The 24,756-nt window shown below is 37.5% G+C and overlaps 1 protein-coding gene across 1 annotated transcript in view; it reads left to right on the plus strand.

Moving 5' to 3' along the window:
- adam19a (ADAM metallopeptidase domain 19a) overlaps positions 1 to 24,756 on the plus strand; it is a 438,676-nt gene that overhangs the window by 312,360 nt on the left and 101,560 nt on the right. Inside the window, exons 7-10 of the mRNA XM_030162481.1 lie at positions 17,113 to 17,178; positions 17,706 to 17,777; positions 18,154 to 18,320; positions 22,829 to 22,913. Coding sequence (XP_030018341.1) covers positions 17,113 to 17,178; positions 17,706 to 17,777; positions 18,154 to 18,320; positions 22,829 to 22,913 — 390 coding nt within the window. The remainder of the gene's footprint in view (positions 1 to 17,112; positions 17,179 to 17,705; positions 17,778 to 18,153; positions 18,321 to 22,828; positions 22,914 to 24,756) is intronic.

Below are 24,756 nucleotides of genomic sequence, written 5' to 3' on the forward strand. Positions count from 1 at the left end.
AAACCCAAAAGTATACGATGAGTTGAGAGAGACAATCCCAATACATAAAAGACATGACAAACTGTGAAGCTGAAACTGAAGCACTGTGGTACTGTTTCTTTTAAATGTTCATTGTGGTCAGTTTCAGATGCTGCAGCTCTTTCATAATTCATCGTTTGAGTTCTTGTTTGTTCAGTATTAATTGTCAGCCTTGTAAATCCAAGCTGGACTGACTGTACATATCCTGACCAAGGAAAAGAAAATTCTCACTTTGTGCAGTAATCTACACCTGGCTTTTCTGCCTCCGTCCATAATAATATACATTATATAGACTAAATGTCGTCTAAAATTAATGTTTATTTGCAACATAGTATAGCAAACTATTACATGATCAAAAACAAATTAGTTTTAGCAAAAAAAAAAAGAGAAAAAGTCTCTGTTTTGAATGTCTGGGGTTGCCAGAAATTTGTGATGTTAAAATGGGGTCACGAGCCAAAAAAGGTTGGGAACCACTGCTCTAACACAAAAAAAAAAAAAAATGTAGTCACCTGTGGAACGGACAGGACTGAAAAAACACCATCCAATCACTTTGAGCGCCCAATCGAAATGATTGAACAGTGATATGTCTATCAAACTCATCTGCTATTTGTCCCTCCCCCATCTTTGTGTGTGAATCATGCGTTCTCAGAGGCTTGGAGCACTTGTACAGGAAACGAAGCCAGAGCCAGAGCTTGGTTATATTAGCTATATTAGGATGGAAAGTTCATCGGCAAACTGTTTTGGCACCAACATAAACTACCAGTCAAAAGTTTGGACTCACCTGTTTTTTCTTTATTTTCATGACTTTTACATTGTAGATTCTCACTGAAGGCATCAAAACTATGAATGAACACACATGGAATTATGTAGTTTAAAAAAGTGTGACATAACTCAAAGCATGTTTTATGTTTTAGATTCTTTAAAATAGACGCATTTTGCTTTTATTACTGCTTTGCACATTCTTGGCATTCTCTCGATGAGCTTCATGAGGTAGTCACCTGAAATGGTTCGCAAAAGTCTTGAAGGAGTTCCCAGTGATGTTGAGCATTTGTTGGCCATCTGCGGTCCATCTCATGTTATTTAAATGAGAAGGTGAATCCAAACTTTTGACTGGTAGTGTAAATCAGTAGGAAATGTAACGTTAGCCAGATAGGTATGAATTGGGGCTGTTCTGTAAGAGCGGGGGTGTTGGAGGAGACTGAATGAGGCATGTGTGGATCAGGGCTGGAGCTGGAGCCGCTGGAGCCGGACAAATTGTTCCTGTGCACTGTATGCCCGGAATTTTGTATTTACTAAAATGCTTTAATTACAATGCACTTAAATGATTTAAGTTTTCTGATGTTACCATAAAATGTTCTGTATATTCTACTAATTTGTAGACATAGTTGAAAGTACAAAAAAGTTTAAGCTGAATGGAATTATATCACTAAGTTTTAGTCATGACCACACCTTTTTATCTTCGCAGTGCATTGTGGGTATTGGGCATGTTGTTGAAAATGTGTTATTTTTATGTGCAGGGGTTCATCGGGGTTGTGGTGTTAGTGTTAATTTGGATTTAATGTGTGTATGGCAGTGTTTATTGGCCTTTTTGTGTTTGTTTTTGTATTTTTGTAGAGCTGCACCATGAGTCAGAGCCATAGGAAGAACAATGGCTTTACTGTTCATCTAAAACTGCTATTATACAATGGAAATCTTAATGTTTTGTCAAATTATGAGCACTTCCTATACTGGCAAATGACATTGAGCTAACTTCCTTTTATGCTACAAAATATTAAGTTGAATGATTTCGTAACTATTTTGGTCAGGAATAGGATTTTGAGTTTGATTAACGTAAAAAAAGTTGTTTATTAATGATAAATTAATCTGGCTGCAATTGAGAAAATTAGTCAGTGTAACCTAAAATGCTGAGTTGAATGGTTGGATAGTGGGGTTGATTTTACACCAGATTTAAAGTACAAATAACTTGTCTTTTAGTGTTTTCTACTTAATAGTTTAAGTTCAATACTTTTAGCATTAAAGTTGAACCTACTTAAACCAATTGATTAGTCGATCATTACTCAAATCATTTAAGTGCAATCACTTGCCTCAAATTTTTTGAGTAAGCTCTACTTATCCGGGATTACAGTGTGCAGCGCTCGTGAACCCTCGAGAACAAGCATTGTGCGTGTCAGTATTCTGGAGGCGTGGCTTCGGGGGCAGTGGGGGCGGGGGGGGGTGTCTGAAGAAAGGGGTTTGGGCTTTTGAATTGAGTATTTTCAAAATGTAGCTTGCTCGAACCGTTTTTCTAAGATCTCATACCCCACCTATATGAATGTCTCCCTCTATCTTTGTTTCTATCTTTTCGGAGGGAAATTAAGAAGTTTTAGCCATTCTTCCATGTTTGCAAATCCGAGATGTCTGTAGTTGGGTAACATTGTAAATTAGTCGACAGTTTATTTGACTGACTGAGAACACATCATCTAAACTGTGTCAGTGCAGTGATTTAGGTCCACACAGACTGGTAATGTTCACATTAACACAAACAAATCCCACTGACGAGGTCCAGAAATGCCCTATGACATGTAATAACTCAAACAAATGTGATCAGTTGTCACTCCATTATTTGATAACACCTGCATTTCTCAGTAATTGACATTCTGAACACATTGTGTAACACCTCCCCTCACATTCTGTTATATATTATTACATACTGACGCTCTGACACTTGCATTCTGAATAATGTGAAGCTTATTGATGATCTTTTCAGGGAGACCTGTCGAAAAACCTTCATACTAATCACCTCTGCTAAAAGTAAAAGCACTGAATCTGCCTTTGACATAATGTCTGAGACTTTATTTCTTTCATTAGTAAAGATGAAATATGATTAAAAAGTTGACCTTGTCGCTGCTTTTTAAAAATTTTTACTAAGTTCAGATTTTTTATTTATTTTTTTGGCACGTTTTATTACCTTAGCCGCCAAAAATATCACATTTTCTGATGAAGATTCCACTTTGGTTTGTTGTTTTGTTGACAACGTTTTATGCTCTAAAGCACAGGTGTCAAACATGCGGCCCAGGGGCCAAATCCAGCCCGCCAAAGGGTCCAATCTGGCCCGTGGGATGAATTTGTGAAATGAAAAAATTACACTGAAGATATTAACAATCAATGGTGTCAAAATCATTTTAATTCAGGTTCCACATACAGACATATACAGTCCAATTAGATTCCAAGTGGGTCAGAACCAGTAAAATATTATCATAATAACCTATAAATTATGACAACCCCAAATTCTCTCTTTGTTTTTTTGGTGTAAAAAAAGTAAAATTACATGAAAATGTTTACATTACCAAACTATACTTTTACAAAAAACGTGAATAACCTGAACAAATATGAACAAACGGAAATGTCTTAAGAAAAGTAAATGCAATTTTATCAATATTCTGTCTGTTACTAAATGTTTTGTGCAATTGTAATGCACATCTGTAAATGATAAACTGATCAAACTAAGGCATAATATTGTTAAAATTGCACTTGTTTTTCTTAAGATGATTCAAGTTGTTCATGTTATTCAGATTTTTAAGGAAACTTTGTAGAGGTAAACCTGATCGTAATATAATTTTACTTTTTTCACTGGTATTATTTTACTGGTCCGGCCCACTGGAGATCAAATTGGGGTGAGTGTGGCCCCTGAACTAAAATGAGTTTGACACCCCTGCTCTAAAGTAAAGTTAGCGCCAGCACCAAGCCCGGATTAACCATATGGGCAACTGGGCAATTGCCCGGGGGCCCGCGACCTCTGAAGGGCCCTGGGTAGCTCGGGCATAACAAAAATGTCTGGTTATCTTTTGCTTATAAATGAAACTGTCCGCAAAAAGTGTTCTTAAATAAATACTGGATACTTTGGAAATGGTTTCGTATTTATTTTTTGTGAAAATGGAGGACACTTCCCTCTCTTTCTAATGTAGTGGATCAATTTTAGATTATACTGATGCTAATGTGTTTTGTTTTCATATCATATGCAAGTGAGTGGCCTTGACAAGAGGCTATAGTGGTGCACTTATAGTTCTACGAGCATTTACACATTTGTACATCAAAATGCATTTGATGATAGTTAGAAATTGAAGTATGGGGTATATTTACATATATTCCTGGAATTTATTCTGTATTTTGCCAGATTATAGGGATTCTGGGGTTGTGATGATGGGGCCCTTGAATATTGTTCCCCAGGGTACAATGACGTGTTAATCTGGCCCTGGCCAGCACACATAGAATATTAATGATGACAGAAAACACAAATAACTGACCGCTCCTCTGTCAGAGCAAGTGATCTCATTGTAAAGTTACAGAAGCTAAGCAGTTGATTTTTAATGATCATGTTTACTCTACATACTCTGCTTTCCATGTTGCTTTCATAACAGATAAAATAGGCAAAATACATAACATGTTCCTGTCATCTAACCCTAAGCCCACTGATCCCCAGACACCATTCACTACTTCTGATGGACTGAGTCATAATTCTCCTGAGGTTTGATACTTTTTTTTTTTTTTCTTTTGTACAAAATAAAATCACCCAGTCACACAAACACATGCAAGAGGAAACGCTGTTCATCATATGCAAAGACAGCCTTGAAATGCTCTCGCTGCCATTTTAGGGCATAAAATCACACCTGCACCTCTAGGAAATGGTGCGAATTATAGCTTCGACTCAGCTCTTGAGCTCGGTTTATGTCGCTGATATGAGTCTATTTCCTGTGACTTCACACAGAGGAAGGACTGAACACCAGTCGAGTTCTCAGAGCTGCAGTTATGGATGATGAACAAGCTTCTCAGGGGGCTTTTTTTCACCCCTTCTTCTGTCTAGACAAAGAAACATTCTCTGCTTTTCTTCTCATATTTATTCCCATATTTTGTTGTGCAGTTTATGTTCTCAATCACTTTAAACTCTCGTCATCTTTCTCTCCTCATTGCATGCTAAAGCTCTTTATCAATCCTCGGCCATATTTTGTTATTTTCCTCCCTGCTGCACCATACCCCTCGGCTCTCCCAGTTCCCTCCACTGCCACCCATTAATCCTGTGTCGTTATGCAGAAATGCCAGTCACACCAGGCCCCAGACTGAGTCCCCAAGCCTTTTGCCACTATTTGCCTCTCGAATAAATAATATGAATGCATTAGTGGGGATGTGGGTGTATGTGTGTGTGTGTGTGAGCTCCACTGGCTGCCATCGCAGATATGCCCACTAGTGGGTAATCTCTGAGTTAAGTCTAGACCGGGCCACGGCTGCACTTAAATCAATGACTTTTAATTACAGCTGAGTTTTTCCTCTAATGGCTGTAATGGAGTATTAGGAAGGTGGGACCTCAGTGATGGAGAGATGGAAGGAGCGATAAAGATTAGTAAACAGAGCAGCGTACTTAACACATCTGAGAGTCGGAGCCGTTCAGATGCCACTTTCACACTGTGAGGTTAAACGCTTCGTCTGTCGGGTCCAATAATCTCATCTGACCCCGTTCACTGGAACCGGAACGGTAACAAAATCACAATGAGAAAAGTCTGACATTGAAACACTACTGTTGATTAGACGTTTTGCTCTGTTGTGCCTTTTATCTGCTTGTTTGCTGTTTTTTTTTTTTTTTTTTTTTTTTTGCGACTACAACAGAAAATTAGGTTTAGGGAAAAAGCAAATTAGCTCAGAGGATTTACTTACAAGATTAAATTAATGAAATTAAAAGCTTCCTCTTGCTTGACTTCCAGTGTTTCTGTTGCTCCTTTAATACTTAGAGTACACATTGTTTGATTAAAAAGAGAAAACACTAGTAACCTTGTAGAGATTTGTATCATGTGGTGAACACTATTAAACCTGTGTTTTTTCAATATAATTTTGCATATTAGGGAGGGCACGGTGGTGCAGTGGATAGCACTCGTGCCTCACAGCAAGAAGGTCCTGGGTTCGATGGGGGTGGGACCTTTTGTGTGGAGTTTGCATGTTCTCCCCATGTCTGTGTGGGTTCTCTTCCAGTGTACTTTGGCTTCCTCCCACCATCCAAAGACATGCACTGATAGGTTAATGGGCTAATCTAAATTGCCCATAGGTGTGAATGTGAGGGTTATTGTTTGTCTCTATATGTCAGCCCTGTGATGAACTGGTGACATGTCCAGGGTGAACCCCGCATAAGTAGCTGGGATGGGCTCCAAGCGACCCCATGGCCCTAGTGAGGATAAAGTGGGTTCAGAAAATGAATGAATGAATTTTGCATATTGTATTATATCTTGCCATAACTGTGGGAAAACACTGTCAGACAGAGGGTAGATCTTCCAGCAGAATTTCATATCTATTTTTGATCCAGTTTGATCTAGTACAGGACAGTGTTTACTTTATATTCCGTGCATTTCCATGACAACTTTTATTCCTGGTTTAAACTGATTAAAGGTTAGATCCTATTTCAGATGCCCATGTAAACTCCTTATTCCAGTTGAAAAAGAAAAGTTCGGATTAAATTTAAACCCAGTTAAAGTCACTGGTTTAATCCCCTTTTGAATCCGGTCTAAATTATTCCTCGGACATGTAAACCCTTTATTCCATTTGGACTTTATTCCTTCCATTCTGCACATGCTCGTTGTCTTGTCCTGTCACGATGACGCACTCATTCTGGGCTGGTGGAAGAATATGCACTGCAGTCTAGTCAACCCAAACCGTTCCAGTGGGCTATTCTGATGGGATCTACCAGCCTCTAAAACCCTGAAGGAAGAGTTCACCACTTGTTTTTTATTCATTCATTTGTCATGCACTAATGAGTTCGATAAGTGGGCAAATCAGTTGCACTGCAGTGCACCGACTGCCTTGTTCTCGCAGCCCTTCTGTTAGCTTAGCTTAGCCTAGCTTCGCATAATGGCTTCATTCCTATGGTCAGACGTAGCCAGGCTTTTATAGGTGATTTATAGTATTTTATGAGTGATTTTGTGAAATTCAATTCTCCCTAATCATTACTTTAGTCCGGTGGGGTCAATATGATCACAAACTGAGGCTCAAATCATGGCGATGTGACTTACTGCAGTAATAAAATCTTGGTAAATAAAAACTAATGCAAAGCTAAAACAGTAAAGCAAAGCTAATTTAGCGCATGCATCCCTTCCAACAAAAAGATTTCCAACTTCCGTCAACACAACAGTCCCAAGATTGTATGAGTGCAGTAAGTTGCAGATCTAAAGAAAAAATTAGGGAGGATCGGATTTCAGAAAATCACTTACAAAAGACAACAAATCACCTTTAAAAAACTGGCTACGTGTGACCATGGAAATGCAGTGACTATGCTAAGCTAAGCTAACAGAAGGAGAGAACCAAATAAACATTTCTCGTGTAAACCTTTATTCGGGTTTAACATTTCCATGTAAACAGAAGAGAAAGTACTTTAGTTCCAGATTAATTTCTTCTGGAAAAATAAATCGGATTTAAAAAACATCATGTAACCGTACCCAATAATACACAAAGTATACTCATTAGACTATAGTGTATTAATGAAATGCTTTACATGGTTTTTTACTTTAAGAAGTTGGAACACAAGATTTGCTGTGGAAACTGTAAATATATGTGACAAAATATCTGACTACCACAACCACCAAGGAATCCACTTTATATAACCACAGACTGCATGACTCACTGAATAAAGTGTAAAGCTCATTGTTTATACATATCTGTATTATGGTATCATGTTTACATTTTATTCTTTAAAAAAAAAAAAGTAGGACAGTCGGTTAAAATGACACTGTCTCTTGTAATTTTTACATGTTGCCTCAGTTGATAGTTTACATGATAGCTCTGTTATCTTAGCTCTGTTTTTAGACAGAAAACAGTCACAGTAAAACCACAAATCACCTTCGTTTTCTGTTCAGTTCATGTTGTCGGTAGCTGAACTAAAAAGCACGTAATTTTCATGTCCTTTTTACCGCGTTGCATGCAGATTTTTGTATGTGCAAATAAAAATGTGTTATATCTGAAAAGTAGTTTATTTTATCTCCATAAATTTTTATTTTTAAGTTGGACCCAAAGTGCTTCCAAACTTGCTTCATAATATTAGTCTACATCTTGTTTGAATTTTTAGCTCCTCTGTCCTGCTTTTAACCAGTTTCATAGAAGCACCCAGCTCTGTTTTTAGACAGAAAACAGCCACAGTAAAACCACATATCACCTGTTTTCTGTTTGGTTTGTGTTGTCAATAGCTGAACTAAAGATCTGTTTGGAATCCAACAAAAAAAAGTCAGAACTGTCACAGTTTAGTCTGAATCGTGGATCAACAACAACAACTTAGCAAAGATAATAACATCACATAATAATTTTATACCTTCATAAAGCTCATAATCAAACTCACCCATGCTCCAATTTCTTCGCCAAACTCCATTCTGTTCATTTATATCTGTGTCCTATGTGCGGTAAAAACATCAGCGCTTCTATATTTTATTTTATATTTACATATTTATTATTTATTTTATATTCATCAGTTTGTTTGACTAAAAGTTGTTTCTCAGTGGTTCTCATCCCATCTTTTTACTTTCTGACATTTTGCTCAAAGACCCCTTGGTGTTCGTTTTCCTCACCATTGGAGACCAGCAGAGTGACTCACTACTCCCTCTAGTGGTCACATGAGTCCATTCAGTTTATTTGTCTACAATCCAATACATCTTTGGCAGAACTTCAGAGCTCTTTATTCTTCAAACTGTACTGGTGTTTTTAGAAATACAGACTCTACATAAAACCCCTTTAATTAGTAGACATAAAAGTCAGAAAAATAAGTTCAACATTCATTTGAAATGCTGCATCAGATATTAAAAAAAGAAACGAAAACTTACCGTAGCCTCATACATTTACTCATTAGGAAAAATCCATTTGGTTTGTGCTCCATAAAATGACAATGAGGACAGTGGGTTAGTGTTATACAGGTTTGTTCAGGTAGATGGATGTGCGTGATTGCTTCATTTTGAACGTGTAATTAACTTTTACTATTATTCTGACTTTTTCCCACCTGCTACACTACCACCTCCACTCTGGCCTGGGTGGAAAACAAACACATCCATCCTGTAACACATCAGGGAAGGACTCATTACTCTTCACTACTGTGGGAAGCTGATGCCTTTGTTAAAGATTTACCTGAGGAAATACAAGCCTAGCATGTACTGCATATGTGAGGCTCCAGATCTTCCTGACCACGGTCTGCTTTTAACACCACGAGTTAACGTACAACAATAAAACACACGGTCCTGAAGTATAACTGCAGGCGTCTTCTGTCAGAACAAGGCAGTGATCAGATTGGCATTCTCCTGCCTTCACTAATCTGGTATTACTGTTTCCAAAGCCCCCCTCATTGTGTGAAAGAACAACCTCTGAGCTGTAACAACATGCTGGAAACGGCAAGTTTGGACAAAGAATAGAACGCCAAGACATGCACATCCCCACAGTGGAAAGTCTTCCTGTGCGCTGGATAATCAGTGTAACAGAAGTAAGACACGGACCAATCCACACACCAGTGTAGCTCCCATATTAGGCTTTATTTCAGCCATGAAGTTTTGTTTTTCTCCAGATTTTTGTGGACAAATATACAGAGAAGCCCACTGAAATAACCCAAATCCATTGTTACCTGTCATGTGCTCAATCATCTTGCCACTATTTACATCATTAACAGAATGTCTGAGTTCGACAAAGCATTTCCATAATGTACATAAAGTTTGTTGTTTTTTTTTTTAGAGAAGAACGTCCAAGTGTCTAATTATATACTGGTGTGTTATGTTTTGACAACGAAGCATGTCTTTTTATGTGGCTTTCTTTTGTAGTCTGCTCATTTTAATATCATATGTGCATGTGTTCCACCAAAACGACTTCTCTCCAAACACTATTTTGGAAAGACGCTGTTGCTAAAAACTCCTACCAGTAAGTCTGAGGCCAACAGGACTTGGTGAAGCATAGTTTGTGGTTGGTAGTGAGTAGTTTTATTAATGGCAACTCGAATATGTGTTGACAATGGAGGGGCTGAAACTTATGGCACTTGCAGAGATAAAAAAAATTCTAGAGTAAAACAAGTAAAATCTGGCAGAACGTGAGACATGCTACATTTTAAATTAATTTTTTTCTTTGTTTTTTTTTTTTTTTTTTGCATGTTTACTAATTATTAAAAAAATGAATGAAAAGTTGACAAAAAAGATAATGAATGAATGAATGTGTCAGACCAGTGCTATATAAACAAAAATCACAGCTACAGCCTGTAGGACTTCCCATTCCTGTTGATTTGAAACAAAAAACAAAAAAATATCCATATCAGTTGTTGTAAACAAGTATCATAATAAATGTAAAATCAATATTTCTAATCAGTGTGGTAGTTTTTTTCTTGAAAAACCTGATTTATACAATTAGATACATGCAATACACAGATAATCCACCAAGGCAAAGGAATTCGTTCACCATTGGCCTTTCCAGTGACACTACAAGACTGTCATTAATGAGGAAGAAGGTAGAACTTTACCAATTTTGAAAAGGAATTACCAATTTGTTAGACATGTTTGTGTTATATTATGTTTTTGTTTGTTCAAAAATAATACTATTTGAGCATTGAGACCCGATGTAGCAAATATGATACAAAATGTTAACTCATACATGGAAATTGATATTTGAAAAACTTTTTTTTAGTTGTTCAGAAGGACCAATAAAGGCTCCAGTTACAAAGAACTGGAATTTTCTGTCAGTGATTTAATGGTTCAGGCTTTACAGGGTTAAGGGCTGATTTTTCTTCCTGGATCCAAGCTGGAGAAACCAGACAGTTACTCATGGTTTAAAATAGTTACTTGTTGTCAGAACATAACAAATATTTCAAAAATCTTCATTTATGGCCGAAAGATTTTGGCAATGACTTAAATTTTGTTTTTGCAAGTTTTATAGCTCCAATCTTTTTAAAGACTTTTGTCCCTATGTGTTCCTTTAGTATACTGAAGAACAGTCAGAAGCATAATTTAAGATACAAGATTTTTAATAGGAGATAAATCACATTTAAGTGTTAATTTGCGCAAAAACTTTTGGCCATGACTGTACAGGTACACATTAAGCATTGGATACATAATCAGTTTGAGCCCAGCACCCTGTTGGCAGTGAAACACCCATTTTTTTTGTCCATATGGTGTACCTCCAGTGCTGGCATTGCACTAACAGACTGTGCAGATGTGTCTGGTTGTGTGAGACTAGTATAACCACTATGCTTAATCCTTGCCCATTCTGCCCAGTGAAGTAGAAAATGTCCTCTCTGCAGTTAAAAATCCACTCACTTGACCTCTTATTAAGGCTGAATGTCTGGGCAGGAGGGAGTAGAGAAACCCTAAAAAGCTGTTTTCTAATCACGTAGGTTCCCTTATTTTCAGAGGAGTCAGGTCTGAATGTTACTTCAAGGTTAGGGTCACAGGCCGACAATGATTGCATTATTCACAAAAGACCATTAAAGTGTCCCCAAACAGTGCAATCATGGATTACAAAGAAAGTTTGTTCGGTGGAAGAACATTTGCAAACTGAACTGTTTTCAGCACAAGGGAATTAAACCAGACACTGACAGTAACAGGAGTGTCATAAGGAATTAACACATTCTGGATTCTGAAGAAAATTAACCAGTAAGTAACTGAAGTCCACATCTGGTGAACATTAAAACCATGCAGCCAAACCTCATGCACTATTTCTGAATCCACTTAGACAACAGAATATCAAAAAATCTGTTACTTAGCAGAAAAACAACTCCCTAGAGCAGGGGTCTCAAACATGCGGCCCAGGCGCCAAATGCGGCCCGCCAAAGGTTCCAATGCGGCCTGTGGGATGAATTTGCAAAGTGCAAAAATTCCACAGTGGAACTCATTTTAGTTCAGGTTCTACATACAGACCAATATGATCTCCAGTAAAATAATAGCATAATTACCTACAAAAAGTAATGACTCCATATTTTCTTCTCGGTTTGATGTGAAAAAAATAATATTACACCATGCTTATAAATAATGGCAACTTCAATTTTTGTTTTGTTTTGTTTTAGTGCAAAAAATAACATTAAATTACGAAAATATTTGTATTTACAAACTATCCTGTAACAATAAAATGTGAATAACCTGAACAAATATGAACAACCTGAAATGTCTAAAGAAAATTAAGCACAATTTTAACAATTTCCTGCCTCTTACTAAGTGTTTAGTGTCTTTGTAGATCCAATCCATAATGCACATGTAGAAATGATAAGTAGAAAGTATAATATTATTAAAATTGCCCTTACTTTTCTTAAGAAATTTGAGTTTTTTTTCAGGTTATTCATATCTTTTTTGTTTGGATAGTTCATAAAAGTAAGAGTTTTCATAATTTGATTTTTTTTTTAAAAACTAAAATAAAGAAAAATTTGGAGTTGTCATTATTTATAGGTTATTATGTTATTATTTCCCTGGTCTGGCCCACTGGAGATCAAATTGGGCTGAATGTGGCCCCTGAAACAAAATGAGTTTGAGACCCCTGCCCTAGAGATTACATCTTATTTTGTACAAATTCTTTTCATTCTGAAACCAAACCACTAGGAATGCCACAGATGACTAACTTTCACCCCTGCCACCTAAAAACAGGCAAACCTGTTCCAGCTAATAAGAGGATGCACCTGCTTTTAGCAACTTCCTGGAGTCTTTGGATCGACAGTTGCAGTTATAATGCACCTGCTGCCCTGTCGCTGCATGTCGAACACCTTGCACACGTGGATACTGTTTTAATCAAGGCTGCTCACTCCAGTGAAACGTAACATGTTTGTCAGAGTAAACCAGGCCTGTTAATGGATGTACTGTATATTGATGAAGGCAGGATGTCTATCATTAATGGAAATGATGATAAACGGTTGAACGTTCAACTATTGTTTAAGCAGATTGTTTGTGGAAATGTCAGACATGTATTTGTGAGCTACTGGACCAAAATACAGTACTTTATCATACAATAATAATTGTAATGGATGGATGGATGGACAGACGGACGGATGGATGGATGAATGGACAGATGGATGGAAGGAAGTATGGATGAGAGATGGATGGATGGATGGATAGACAGATGGATAGACGGTTGGATGGATGGACGGATGGATGAATGGATGTATGGATGAATGGACAGATGGATGGACGGAAGATGGATGGATGGATGGATAGATGGATGGAGGGATGGACAGATGGATGGATGGATGAATGGATGGAGGATAGACGGATGGATAGATGGTCGCATGGATGGACGGACAGACAGATGGATGGATGGATGGAGGGACGGACGGATAGATGGATGGATGGATGGATGACGGATGGATAGACGGATGGATAGATGGATGGATGGATAGACAGATGGATGGAGGACGGATGGACAGATGGATGGATGAGAGTTGGATGGATGGACGGATGGATGAATGGATGGAGGATAGACAGATGGATGTATGGATAGATGGATGGACGAGAGATGGGTGGATGGATGGACAGATGGAGGGATGGAAGACTATTTTTTTTATCCTTTTCTCTTTCTTGACATAAATTTGTTGATAATTTTGGAAATAGAAAAGATTGCATCCTTCACAGTTACATTTTAAATACATTTTTTATTATAATATTCACATTTTGATGACTGTAACACACTGTTAACACTGATGGGATTGACACATACAGCAGAGTAAACAGTGTTTTAAACATGTTTAATAGACACAAGTTCACATTTCCAGATGGATTCTGTGCATTTTCACTGAAGTGTGACTTTAAGTGTGACTTGTTTTCTACTTAAATGGTCATTTTTGGTCATGGTTATTTATTTGTTGCAGCCTCAATAAAAGAAAGTTGTATTCCGTACAGAACATGGAAGCAACATTATCTGTGTGTAATTACAGCTGCTCTGCTTTGGTTAATTTATGGTTGTTGAAACTAAACAGATCATATATAATTTGACTAAAGATCACTTGAAAAGGGCAGTAATAATGCCTGTTCTTAAAATAGTAAAATAATAATGAAATATCAGAAAAATATGATAGTCGCTAAAGTACAGACAGAGGTAGATCCCCCTGAGATGGCACAGAGGGTGCACTAAATATGGTAATTCATCTTACAAGTACTGCTGTCCTGAAGAACTTTTCTGGGGCTTTGAGGGATTATTGAGAATCTAATGCTCCAGCAGGGGGTCCTGGGGTAGGACGTGATATGAGGGCTATAAAATAGAATCCAAATTAAGATTTGTCATGCCAGCCCGGTGCTTTGACATGTACCTCCTACCGCTCTGTCCAACATGTCCACATCGTTTGACAACGGGGACTTTCTGGGCCATGTTTAGAACATATGCACAGGGGTTGATCTGGGGAGAATGGGACTCAAAAGGACCCAGGTGAGGGTTTAGTCCAGTCTTTTTAAAAGGTCCTCCAGCTCCTTTTCCACTCTGTCACTCATTTGCTTCCACTTCTTGCTGGTGTATTAGTAACTTGTACACTTATCATATAGTTTTTGTTCTAGATGAGAGCTGTGATTAAACATTCTTGCTTGAGGATAAATCGTAAATGTTGATGCATAATGAATGACGTCGGATATCTCCTGCTTGTTTCACAGTCTATTTGGGATTTTTTTTGTGCTAATGCCTATTTAATTTAAGGAAACAAAGCATTCTGATTTGGATGTCAATTATTGGTAGATCTTAGTGGTGATTAACATTATACATTTTTGCCTCTTTCTCACGACTTGTAAGTAAATAAAGTTAAAAAAAAAAAACTGAGGACATGATGCTCAATTCCAAATACCGTACTTTCAGGGCTATAGGGCGCACCGGAATATAAGGTGCACCTGACTATAAGTCGTACCTGACTATAAGGTGCAGGTGTCCATGTTGTGACATGAGATATTTACACAGAAAGATGGTAAACAGAAAGATTATTTAAATACTTATTTCCATACCTTCACTGCTTTTTTTTCCAAACAGTGCCTGTAACACGGCAGTAAAATGGCAAGAACACGGCTGGTTCAAAAACCCAGAAAAGTCATTGATCGCTATCTTCATCTTCCTTCTGCTCATTGAAACCACTGCAGTCGTTTTCTTCAGTGTTGGAGCTGAACAGTCTCAAAGGCTCCATCACACACCTTCTACGTCTCTCCTCCGTTGTTGCTCAATGGCACTTCCGTGCTGCAGCTCTGTTTCCTTCTTTACAGACACATTGATTGCTTTTAACTTAAAAGCTGCAAAATATGCATTTCTTTGTGTGTTTTCCATGATGAGGGTTTGTGTATAACACGCAAAATCATTGTTAAAAGTTAAGATTAAAACTTCTCCTCTTCATCACCTCTTCCACCTGTCTGTCTCACTTTTGCACTTCCTGCTAGAGCGCCCCCTGGAGACCGTTAACCCCTATAAATCTATACTCGAGCTGCATCGCTGTATAAGCCACAGGGTTCAAAACAAGAAAAAAGTAGCGGTTTATAGTCCGGAAAGTACGGTATATACGTGACTTCTTTCCAGTGCTCATCCATAAACATGCAGTTCAGCAAATAAAGAAAGTGTACTCGTGTATCCAAAAGGGATTATTCTTTTGTCAGGTTCATGGAGTGAGATCCTGAAAAAAAAAAAAAAAAAAAAAAAAACATGTAATAAAGAGCGTTCTGCTTCTGGAATCACAGCTGTCGGTGCTGTTAAAGGTCCAGGTCAGAGGCCTCACATCAAGGTCCAGGAGGATCCTGGGAGTCAAACAACCCCAGATCTGCAGACCATATTTGAGGGAAAACATCTTCCCTCAGGCCTGAAAAATAATATCCTTCCCTCAGGCAGGTGCTCCAGAGCACAAACATACCACTGCCTGGATGTAAACATCGATTTCTGTCACTGTGGACGGTCCTGATTGTTCACTGTTCTGGATTATATTTATCATTTATTCATTTACGATGTGTCATTTATTTGGTCATTTAGATCATTTATTTCACAGAATTATGAATATTTATTGATTTTTAGTATTGATCTTGGATAATTTATGGTGTATCTATATTTTTTATAGTTATATGATATGATGTATTATTTTTAATTATACACTTTAATTATTCAGTGCTGTACAGAAGCAGCTGTGTGTCTGAGAATACAAATTTCTCTCTGTAAACCCATGTCAGACACATTTTGCTTCCGATTTTATATTATCTTACACTATGTCTGGTTGGGTCTTTCCATGAAATAGATACTGATACACCAAAGTATTGGGACACTGGACCATCACACCTTCACCTCACAGATCATATACCATTCCTGTTGTTTTTTATGCATCTATAATTAGGGCAGGTACCAGTGGGTATCGACAAGTATCATAGTAAAAGTCTCATTTAGTCTTATTTATTTTATTTTATTTTATTTTTTCCGGAGTAACAGTTAAAGCAGAATCTGACAAACACTTGGGGATCTTTGAGAAATGTAGTGGTACAAGTTAAAACACTTATCATGAAAAAAAAAAAAAAAATCAACATGGAGTAAATTTCACCTGCCCCCATCCCCCACTCCATTCATAGTGTGGTCCTGGAAAATCTCAGCCCAGAGGGGGAGGGTGTATTAGGATTCAGCCTTAATATCTGAGTACTTTCAAATATAAATATGTAAGTAATAAGTCTTACACAAAGACAGTCTAATCTAAATTATAGGGCAGCGACTTCCAACAGAATCTTCCACTGTATTTGGCCGAGGGGGAATAAAAGTGTGCAGCACGTTATGTTAAAGCAACCTACAGTTAAGAAAATGTATTCATTACTCTAATGAAAAATAACTTGGTCCATGATTTGGTTGATTTTTGTTGATGATTTGCGTGTAGTTTTTGCTTTTGTTGGTGGTTGTATTGTGCTTTTTATGCTTCTGTAAAAAATGAAACTGATAAGACAATGTATGAGTCATTTAATTCTTTTGGTATGTGTGTGGGTGCTCAGTTCAGATTTTCTTAAATACAAGTAGGAGTACTTAAAGACTGTTTTAGAGGGAAATCTGGCCCACTTAACTACTTTAATACTGGTGTTCTTTTATCTCTTTTTGATTTGTGTGTTGTGTATATTTTTGTAATTATATTTAGTCGCTGACCTTATTCTTTCTTGTCTTTAATATCAGGTAAAAAGGAACACCTGGGGTACCACCAAGTACATGGAGCTGTACATAGTCGCTGACAACACACTGGTAAGACCACTCCCCACTCCCCTCACTACTTTTACACACTCTACTGACGTCACTCACCCATCAACCGACACAAGGACGGACATTCAAGCCACATCTTAAACACTTATCTCATCCAGGCTAATGGAACCCTTTCATGCTAAAAGCTCTGACAGTCGGAAGCAAGTGGAGGGTTTTGTGTGACGAATGAGTGGGCATGTTTAGGTGGAATCTACAGATGGAAGTGCTTTTGAATAGACTCTAAGCTACAGTGATGAGATCCTATATCTCCATAAAGGTCTTTCAGTCTGTCAGCTACATTAGAGCCATGGTAACAGCACATGGTGACCAATAACAACAGTGCTTTGTAATTGGTATAATTGCATTGATGGACTGGAGCAGAATGGACAAAGCAGGACTTGTTGGGTATTGTGCTGTTTTTATGTATCATTAGTCTTTGCGGTAAACTTTTAAAGGGATAGCCCCTAATATTTAAGGTCTCTGAGCCTTATTCGTGCTGCTAATCCTACCCCATCTCCTCCGTCACACAGTTTAAACGGCAGAATAAAGACTACGAGAAAACCAAGACGAGGATAATGGAAATTGCCAATTACGTGGATAAGGTAAGGCTGATGGCTTCTCCAGAGAGCAAACAGCTAGATGCACCAAGCTAATAGACGGTGTTGGACTTTCATCACATATCTCGATGTTATCCATTACTAATCTACTCCAGTGTTTGTTGGGTTTATGTTCCAACTAAATGATTAGAGACTGAAAAATGTCAACCAATACCGACAGTGGTGTGAGGCCCCTTTGAGGTTAATCCATATTGTCCTTCAAATGCCCCTCACTGGACAAATTGGCTTGTGTGACCAGAATATGTTATACAAGATAATGGGAGGCTCTATTTGTTGCTACACATACTGTTTGTGTGTGTGTGTGTGTGTGTGTGTGTGTGTGTGTGTGTGTGTGTGTGTGTGTGTGTGTGTGTGTGTTTAGTTCTACAGGGCTTTAAACATCCGCGTGCCTCTGATTGGTCTGGAAGTGTGGACGGATAGGGATCAATGTATCGTCACAGAGGAGCCCAACGCCACCCTCTGGTCCTTCCTTCAGTGGAGGCAGAAGCTGAAATCACGCAAGAAACACGACAACGCCCAGCTGCTAACGTAAGTATGCGGTTGATAAGTCTGACGTCAATGGTGCCATAAGATCCTGGAGCCTGTATGTATGTTTACTAGAACTTTGCTCTTAAGAAGGGGATAAATTCAAGTTTTAACATTCACGTTATTGTCCCACAATGTAAGGCAGTGTTTCTTAAAAAGTGGGGTGGGCCCCCCTGGGGGGGCGCAAAGGCTTGCCAGGGGGGGCATGGGATCATTCCTAGGTGTTTATTTTTTCTTCAGGTTCTAACATGTAGCAGGTGGAACTAATGTTTTAGCATTGGAGCACCCTGGACTCATTTTAGGGACGTACAACAAACAAATCTACTACCATGGTGATCTGTCACTAGACTAGACAAAGAGTTTAGGTTTGGAGAGTAGACAAGGATTGGACTGGAAAAGAAAAATGTGCAATATTTCTGTTTTTGCACAGTTTGTACAGTTTGCACTTTGATGTTCTCAGATGTGCAACGTAAACGGGCTCATTGCAGCCACTGATATTGTTAAAATGTTCATCTTTGTTACCAAAATGTGTTTGTTGTTCTAAAAAAAAAAGTACCTTATTGTCATAGTTGTAAGATAATTACACATTTCCTGTTTTTATTTTGAAAAATAATATCTCAGGGAGCAGTCTTGTTGAGTTCATTTGTATTGTTCAATCAAAAATCTACGTTATTTTTAATTTGCACAACAAATTATTCAAGGAAAAGCAAAAAGTATTCTTACGATATTGATGTTTCTTTCAATAAAACTAATAATCGCACTACAGGTACAATGTTGTTGGGGTTGAGGGGGGCTTGGAGATTTTTCATGCTCCAAAGGGGGGCCCGACAGAAAAAGATTGAGAACCACTGATGTAAGGCAAGGCAAGTTTATTTGTATAGCACATTTCGTGTACAGGACAATTCAAAGTGCTTTACGTAAAACATAAAGGTGTTACGGAAAAATATTGCTCTACTAATTCGTCTATAATAAGGATAAGAAGGATAAGTTCATATGTTCAGTGTCAAAGAAATCACTTTATTTGGAGCTCCATAGAAAGAGATATCAATCAGACAAAAGACTGAAATGGTCTGAACCCGAAAATACACATCCCCATGTAGTCTTATGTCTCCCATGAGAAAATTATGATGTGTAGAAAGTGTTTTGGCTAGTGTCAGGAACTTGGAGATAAGACCCCTGTGAGAAATCTTCTCTATGCTACTCAGGTGTTGCCCTGGCCTTCTACCCTGGACACAACACAGAAAAAGTCACACTATCTGAAATAAAGTTAGAAACCTATATGATATATGAAATACATGAATATATATGTGGATATAAGTAATTACAGTAAGTACAGTAAGTAATTACATTACAAAGGCATCACAGGAGAGGCATAAAATGCATTTAAGATGAGAGCAAGTTGAAATATAAAAACATTAGAATTGAAATAGACTTTAAAATCATCAGCAATAAAATGTGATTTTAAAGTTCATTTAAAAGACAGTATTTAAGAGTTGTAAACAATAATGTTTTGAGGCCTGATTTAAATAAAAAGTTTGTTTTTGGCTTCTACACGCTGCCTCCATACACAACCAACTGAAACCGTACATAATGGAGGACATACTAAGACAAAGTGCAAAAAACATGGAAGACTTAGTTAATTTACCCACAGAAAAAAACAAAATTTAAAAGATTTTTTTTTAAATCATACCAAGTGCTGCAATTAAAAAAATCTCTAAATATGGAATTTAACCTGTAAACATATGTATATATACTGTACACTTTTCCATTGTCAGGTTTTAGCTGCATTAGATACTGTTAAAACTCCTGCTGTTTACAGCAGTACATCACTTCACATCATCTTTAGCTGTGTTTTAACATAAATTATTGCTTTATTTATCTTTTCCTCAACTGGACAGCACAGGTAAGGAGCTGTGAAGATGTGACACACCTCAGAAAACCCTTATTCTATATCATGGTTATCAGTAAAGATGCAGTTTGGCTAATGCAGTGGAAGCTAATAAGTTAGCCAAAATACTAACATTAGCTAATGCGCTAACGTTAGCTAACGGCAAACGCCATTTATTTCTCCTTTAATTAAGACTTGTAATTTTACATAGCAGCTTTATCCACTTCCTTTGGTCTTTATCATCATATGTAAAGAAGTAAAATGACAACTGAATGTGTTTTATGAACTCAGAACACTGTTCTGCAGCAGACTGAATACACAGTAATGAAGAGGTTTGGATCTGGAGGAAAGAAATGACAGCTAGGACATGGGGCTTTATTTTGGAAAAAAAAAAAATCACAATACAGTCAGTGGCTGAAGAGGAGTATTTTTTTTTATCCTGTTTGAATGAAGTCATTATTTACATATATGATTTTTGCTGGTTTTAAAGATAAGTCTGTGGTAAAACTGTTAACAGATAGACAGTATGTAAAAGACTAGACTATAGGTGAGGACAACGTTCTGTGTCTCTCCATGATGTGTTTAGGGTCGCTAAAGATGTCTCTGCAGCTTCAACATGACCAGACTTATAGTAATTTTTGTCTCTTTTAACACTTCTTCATTTTGGTCCCAAAGATAAGATGTGCAAAGAGGTATCACATGGACCAAAACGTGATACCTCAGCTGTTTAACACAAACTAGATGATTTTTAACTATCCTTGCCCCAAACTGTGACTCTCTTGGTTTGTGTAAATGGTAACACAAAAGTGGCAAAAAATGATTAGTCTCACACCATTAATCGCCGTTATTTTTTTCCGAAGTCCAGTGTCATGGTGTGCAGTTGAAGGGCCGGGACATCTTCACTCTTTACTCTCTTTACTGTCTAGCTGATGATCCCAACAGCCAAAGGATCATCTGTTAATAATTTCACCCTCAAATGCAGAGCAAATACTAAATGAAGTTCAAGGTGAATACACTGCTATTTTGTAAATATGACTACTTGAACAGAACATTAAAAACTATGAGTGTGATGTGTTCACTGCAGGGAAAAAAAGCAATAATTTACACACAGCTTTAAATCACCATTATGTATGAAAATGCTACAAATTGTGTCAACAGAAAAAAAAATGACTGAAAGGCCTTGTTGCTATGAAAAAAAATACCACTGACTTGTCTGGTTGTGCTGGAGTTGATTGTCAGTTTGGTGCCCTTGTTAAGGTGCTTGTTGTTGGAGATCAGATGGTGAGGTGTAAAATGGGTAAATCTGATCTTTAGGATGACTGTAAAGTAGCCATTTTATACTTTAACTTCAAGTTCATTATTGAAGAGCACCCATAAAAATGCTGTATTTTTTGGGGAACATTGCAATGTCACTTCTTTTTTCACTTATTTAAGTGTCCACTCTGTTAAATTTCCTTTTCCCCTTCATGAAAAAGAGGGCAAATGAGCTCAGTGACTCAACCATGAACTGATTTCATTTCTGGAATGCAGAAATCTAGACGTTTTCTACAATAGCTTTCTGAATTTGCAAATATTTTGCATGTGTTAGGCCTTGGATTGGAAATACCTGTAGACATTTCCTCCACTACTCCAGATGTTTGCCTGCACTAAACCTGTTTTAGATGCTGACTTACTGATACTTGGAGAATTATTGCAGAAACAGCTCAGTGCATCCGAACAGTCCATCGGTCCATAGAACACAGACGACAAAAACACCTGGGACAATGCACAGCTGTGTGTCTTAATTGATCACGCGACATTAAACACACCGTCCGTCTGAAACTGCAAAGGTGTCTGTTCTCACTTTCCTAACAAGTTCTGCATGAATGTGTCTTAAGAAAACAACAACACACAAAACAAAGTGTTTTTTTTTTTTTTGCATTCTTGCCGTTTCATATTCATCTCAGGAGGAGCCAATCTGCGAAACAATCCATGTGTTTTTTGTTTGGAATGAAAGCCTGCAGAGACTCTTCCCTCCTGTTGTGAATGCATGGGCTCATTATCATCACTGGACTTTAAATAATAAGAAAGCTGATTAACTCCACATCTACCCACCTACACCTCCACTTCCCTGATGAGCTGCCGCGAGTATCCTAGTGACAGAAACACCCATAGCCTTTGGACTAAAAGTTTCAGACTGCATATAAATTGACAAATGATACATTAAACAGGGATTTTATTAAGCAAAAGATCACACTTTTGTTATAATTGGGCTGAAAGACTGTAATAGCATCACAGCTTGACTCCCAGCACACGCACACACACCAGCATCCACACATTTATTTGTAAGCAGTTAATTGGTGGCCCCTGTTGCTCCGTAATTAGTTGTGCTGTTACCAAAGGGCCTATTTTGTTTTGATTCATCAGACAGGCCTTGATTTTGTTTTTGGATGCTAACGTGACAGCTGCCAGGAGACCACATGGAGAACCAAGGCTCCACGCACGCCGCCTCCGTCACGTCTCCCATGCCGATTGTGTCTGTTAGCGTGCACTGCATCTGCAATCAATGTGCATCCGCCGTAGAGGCACAAACAGTAGAGATTAAGGTTAAGTGATTTTTGTTGTGTGTCTGTGTGTGTTACAGCGGTGTGATTTTCAAGGGGACGACTATTGGGATGGCGCCCCTGGAGGGCATGTGCAGCCTGGAAAACTCCGGCGGCATCAATGTGGTACGTGGGAATCCTCTTTTCTTCTCTATCTTTTCCTCTCCTTTATATTCTTTTCACTCACAAACAGTTGGTCGCCTTTTTCCATTGCTCTTCCTTCCCAGCTTGAATCTGTCCTTTATTGATTGGAGGCAGTTGTGAGGATCCTCCAAAAAGAAAACATCTTGCTGGTTATTGCTTCCCCGTATGGCATTAGGTCCAGAAAAAATGGGTTTTTCAATGTTTCATAGTAGACACAGTCTGTTCTTTTCAATCCTTTCATCAGTAAAAGCATCAGTACAATGGATACGGAGCATGAAAAGTAACAGTAAAATGGTACCTGACAATGTTTTACTATTATACATGATGTTTTTGATTCCTATTCAGTGCTGCATTAACCCATAAAGACCCAAACAGCCACTAGTGACCAAAATCATCTACCAATCTAAAATGTTTAATACCTGTTGATCTACTAATCCTATCAATCCATGTAAATAATTGTTTTAAAATGTAGTTTGTCATCTTTTCATTGTCATCGGGTTTGATCCCTTTAGACATTCAGAGGCTCCGTAGTGAACGTGGAAACACTGTCATCTTCTACAACATTGATTCACCTGTAAAACCCATGGAGTCGGGTCAATGACAATGGATGGAGATGTTTGGATTATGTTCAGTTAATGGTATATTTGACTGCAGAAGTCACTTTTTCTTCAGTTTTCTCTGTTTTTAATATAACCTTCAAATATAATCTGAGCTTTTATGAACATCTAAATAATCAGTGAATTGAATGTAGAAAAATACCTGATTTTCATTTAAGTAATGCAAAATGCAGAGGATAATATTATAATAAATGGTGATAAATTACTTAAGAAAGGTTAAATAGAGAGAAAAATAAAAGTAAAAATTTTGTAACTGCCACAAAAGTAGCTCTGGGTCTTTATGGGTTAACGTGTTTGCATTTCGTTGCATTTTAATCTTGTAGATATTTCAGGTTGAGCTCACTTTAACTACTTCATATACTGTTGGTAGTTTAATCTTTAGCAATGCACTGGGAATTCTGTCATAACATCATGTTTGTAGAATAAAGTGAGAAATATGTACCTCATAAAAATCATACATATATATATATATATATATATATATATATATATATATATATATATATATACACACTACAATTTTAAATTAGAAAGGAGCAAAACATGTATTATCCAGTCGTTGCATAGTTAAAACTACTGTTGCCGAAATTTGGTGCCAATTAATAACCATAACACCATTCAGCTTCTGGTAAAACTAAATCTAACAAGACTAATGTTATGATCAAATTGCTACATCAATTAGCTAAAAGTCTTACGTTACTAGCTTAAACATTACCACCTCTAGCTGAGGAAAAGACTTTAGTGAGGTATAAAATTATTTATTGTCGTGTGTGTTGGTAATTATTAGCTGTTGTGAATAAAACAAAGCAAAATTATACTCATCAAGCCTTAAAATTTAGTAAAGTTATGCATAAAATTGTGTTTCTCCCTTTTCTTTCTTTGCTTCCCTCTGTTTCTTGTGGCAGGCGTGGTCTGGCATGTCAGCTTTGTACTCATCTTTTAAAGGAAGGTGTACTAACTTAATATATTTCAGTGTTAAGTTAAGGCAGAAATGTCTGTTCAAAATCGATATGTTAAGTTAATACGGTGTTCCTTATTTTGCATTTAGACCAACTTAATAAAATAACTTGTCAACTAATTACAATGTGTACATGTAACAAACTTAATTTTTTAAGCAGACAAAACTCTTGATTTTAAGCTTAACTTACTAACCTCATGAATCATTTCTTAGAGTGTGTGCAGGGTCAGTAGAAATACAGGAAAAATCT

This window comes from Sphaeramia orbicularis, chromosome 18 (assembly GCF_902148855.1).
Source record: "Sphaeramia orbicularis chromosome 18, fSphaOr1.1, whole genome shotgun sequence".
Classification (NCBI taxonomy): Eukaryota; Metazoa; Chordata; class Actinopteri; order Kurtiformes; family Apogonidae; genus Sphaeramia; species Sphaeramia orbicularis.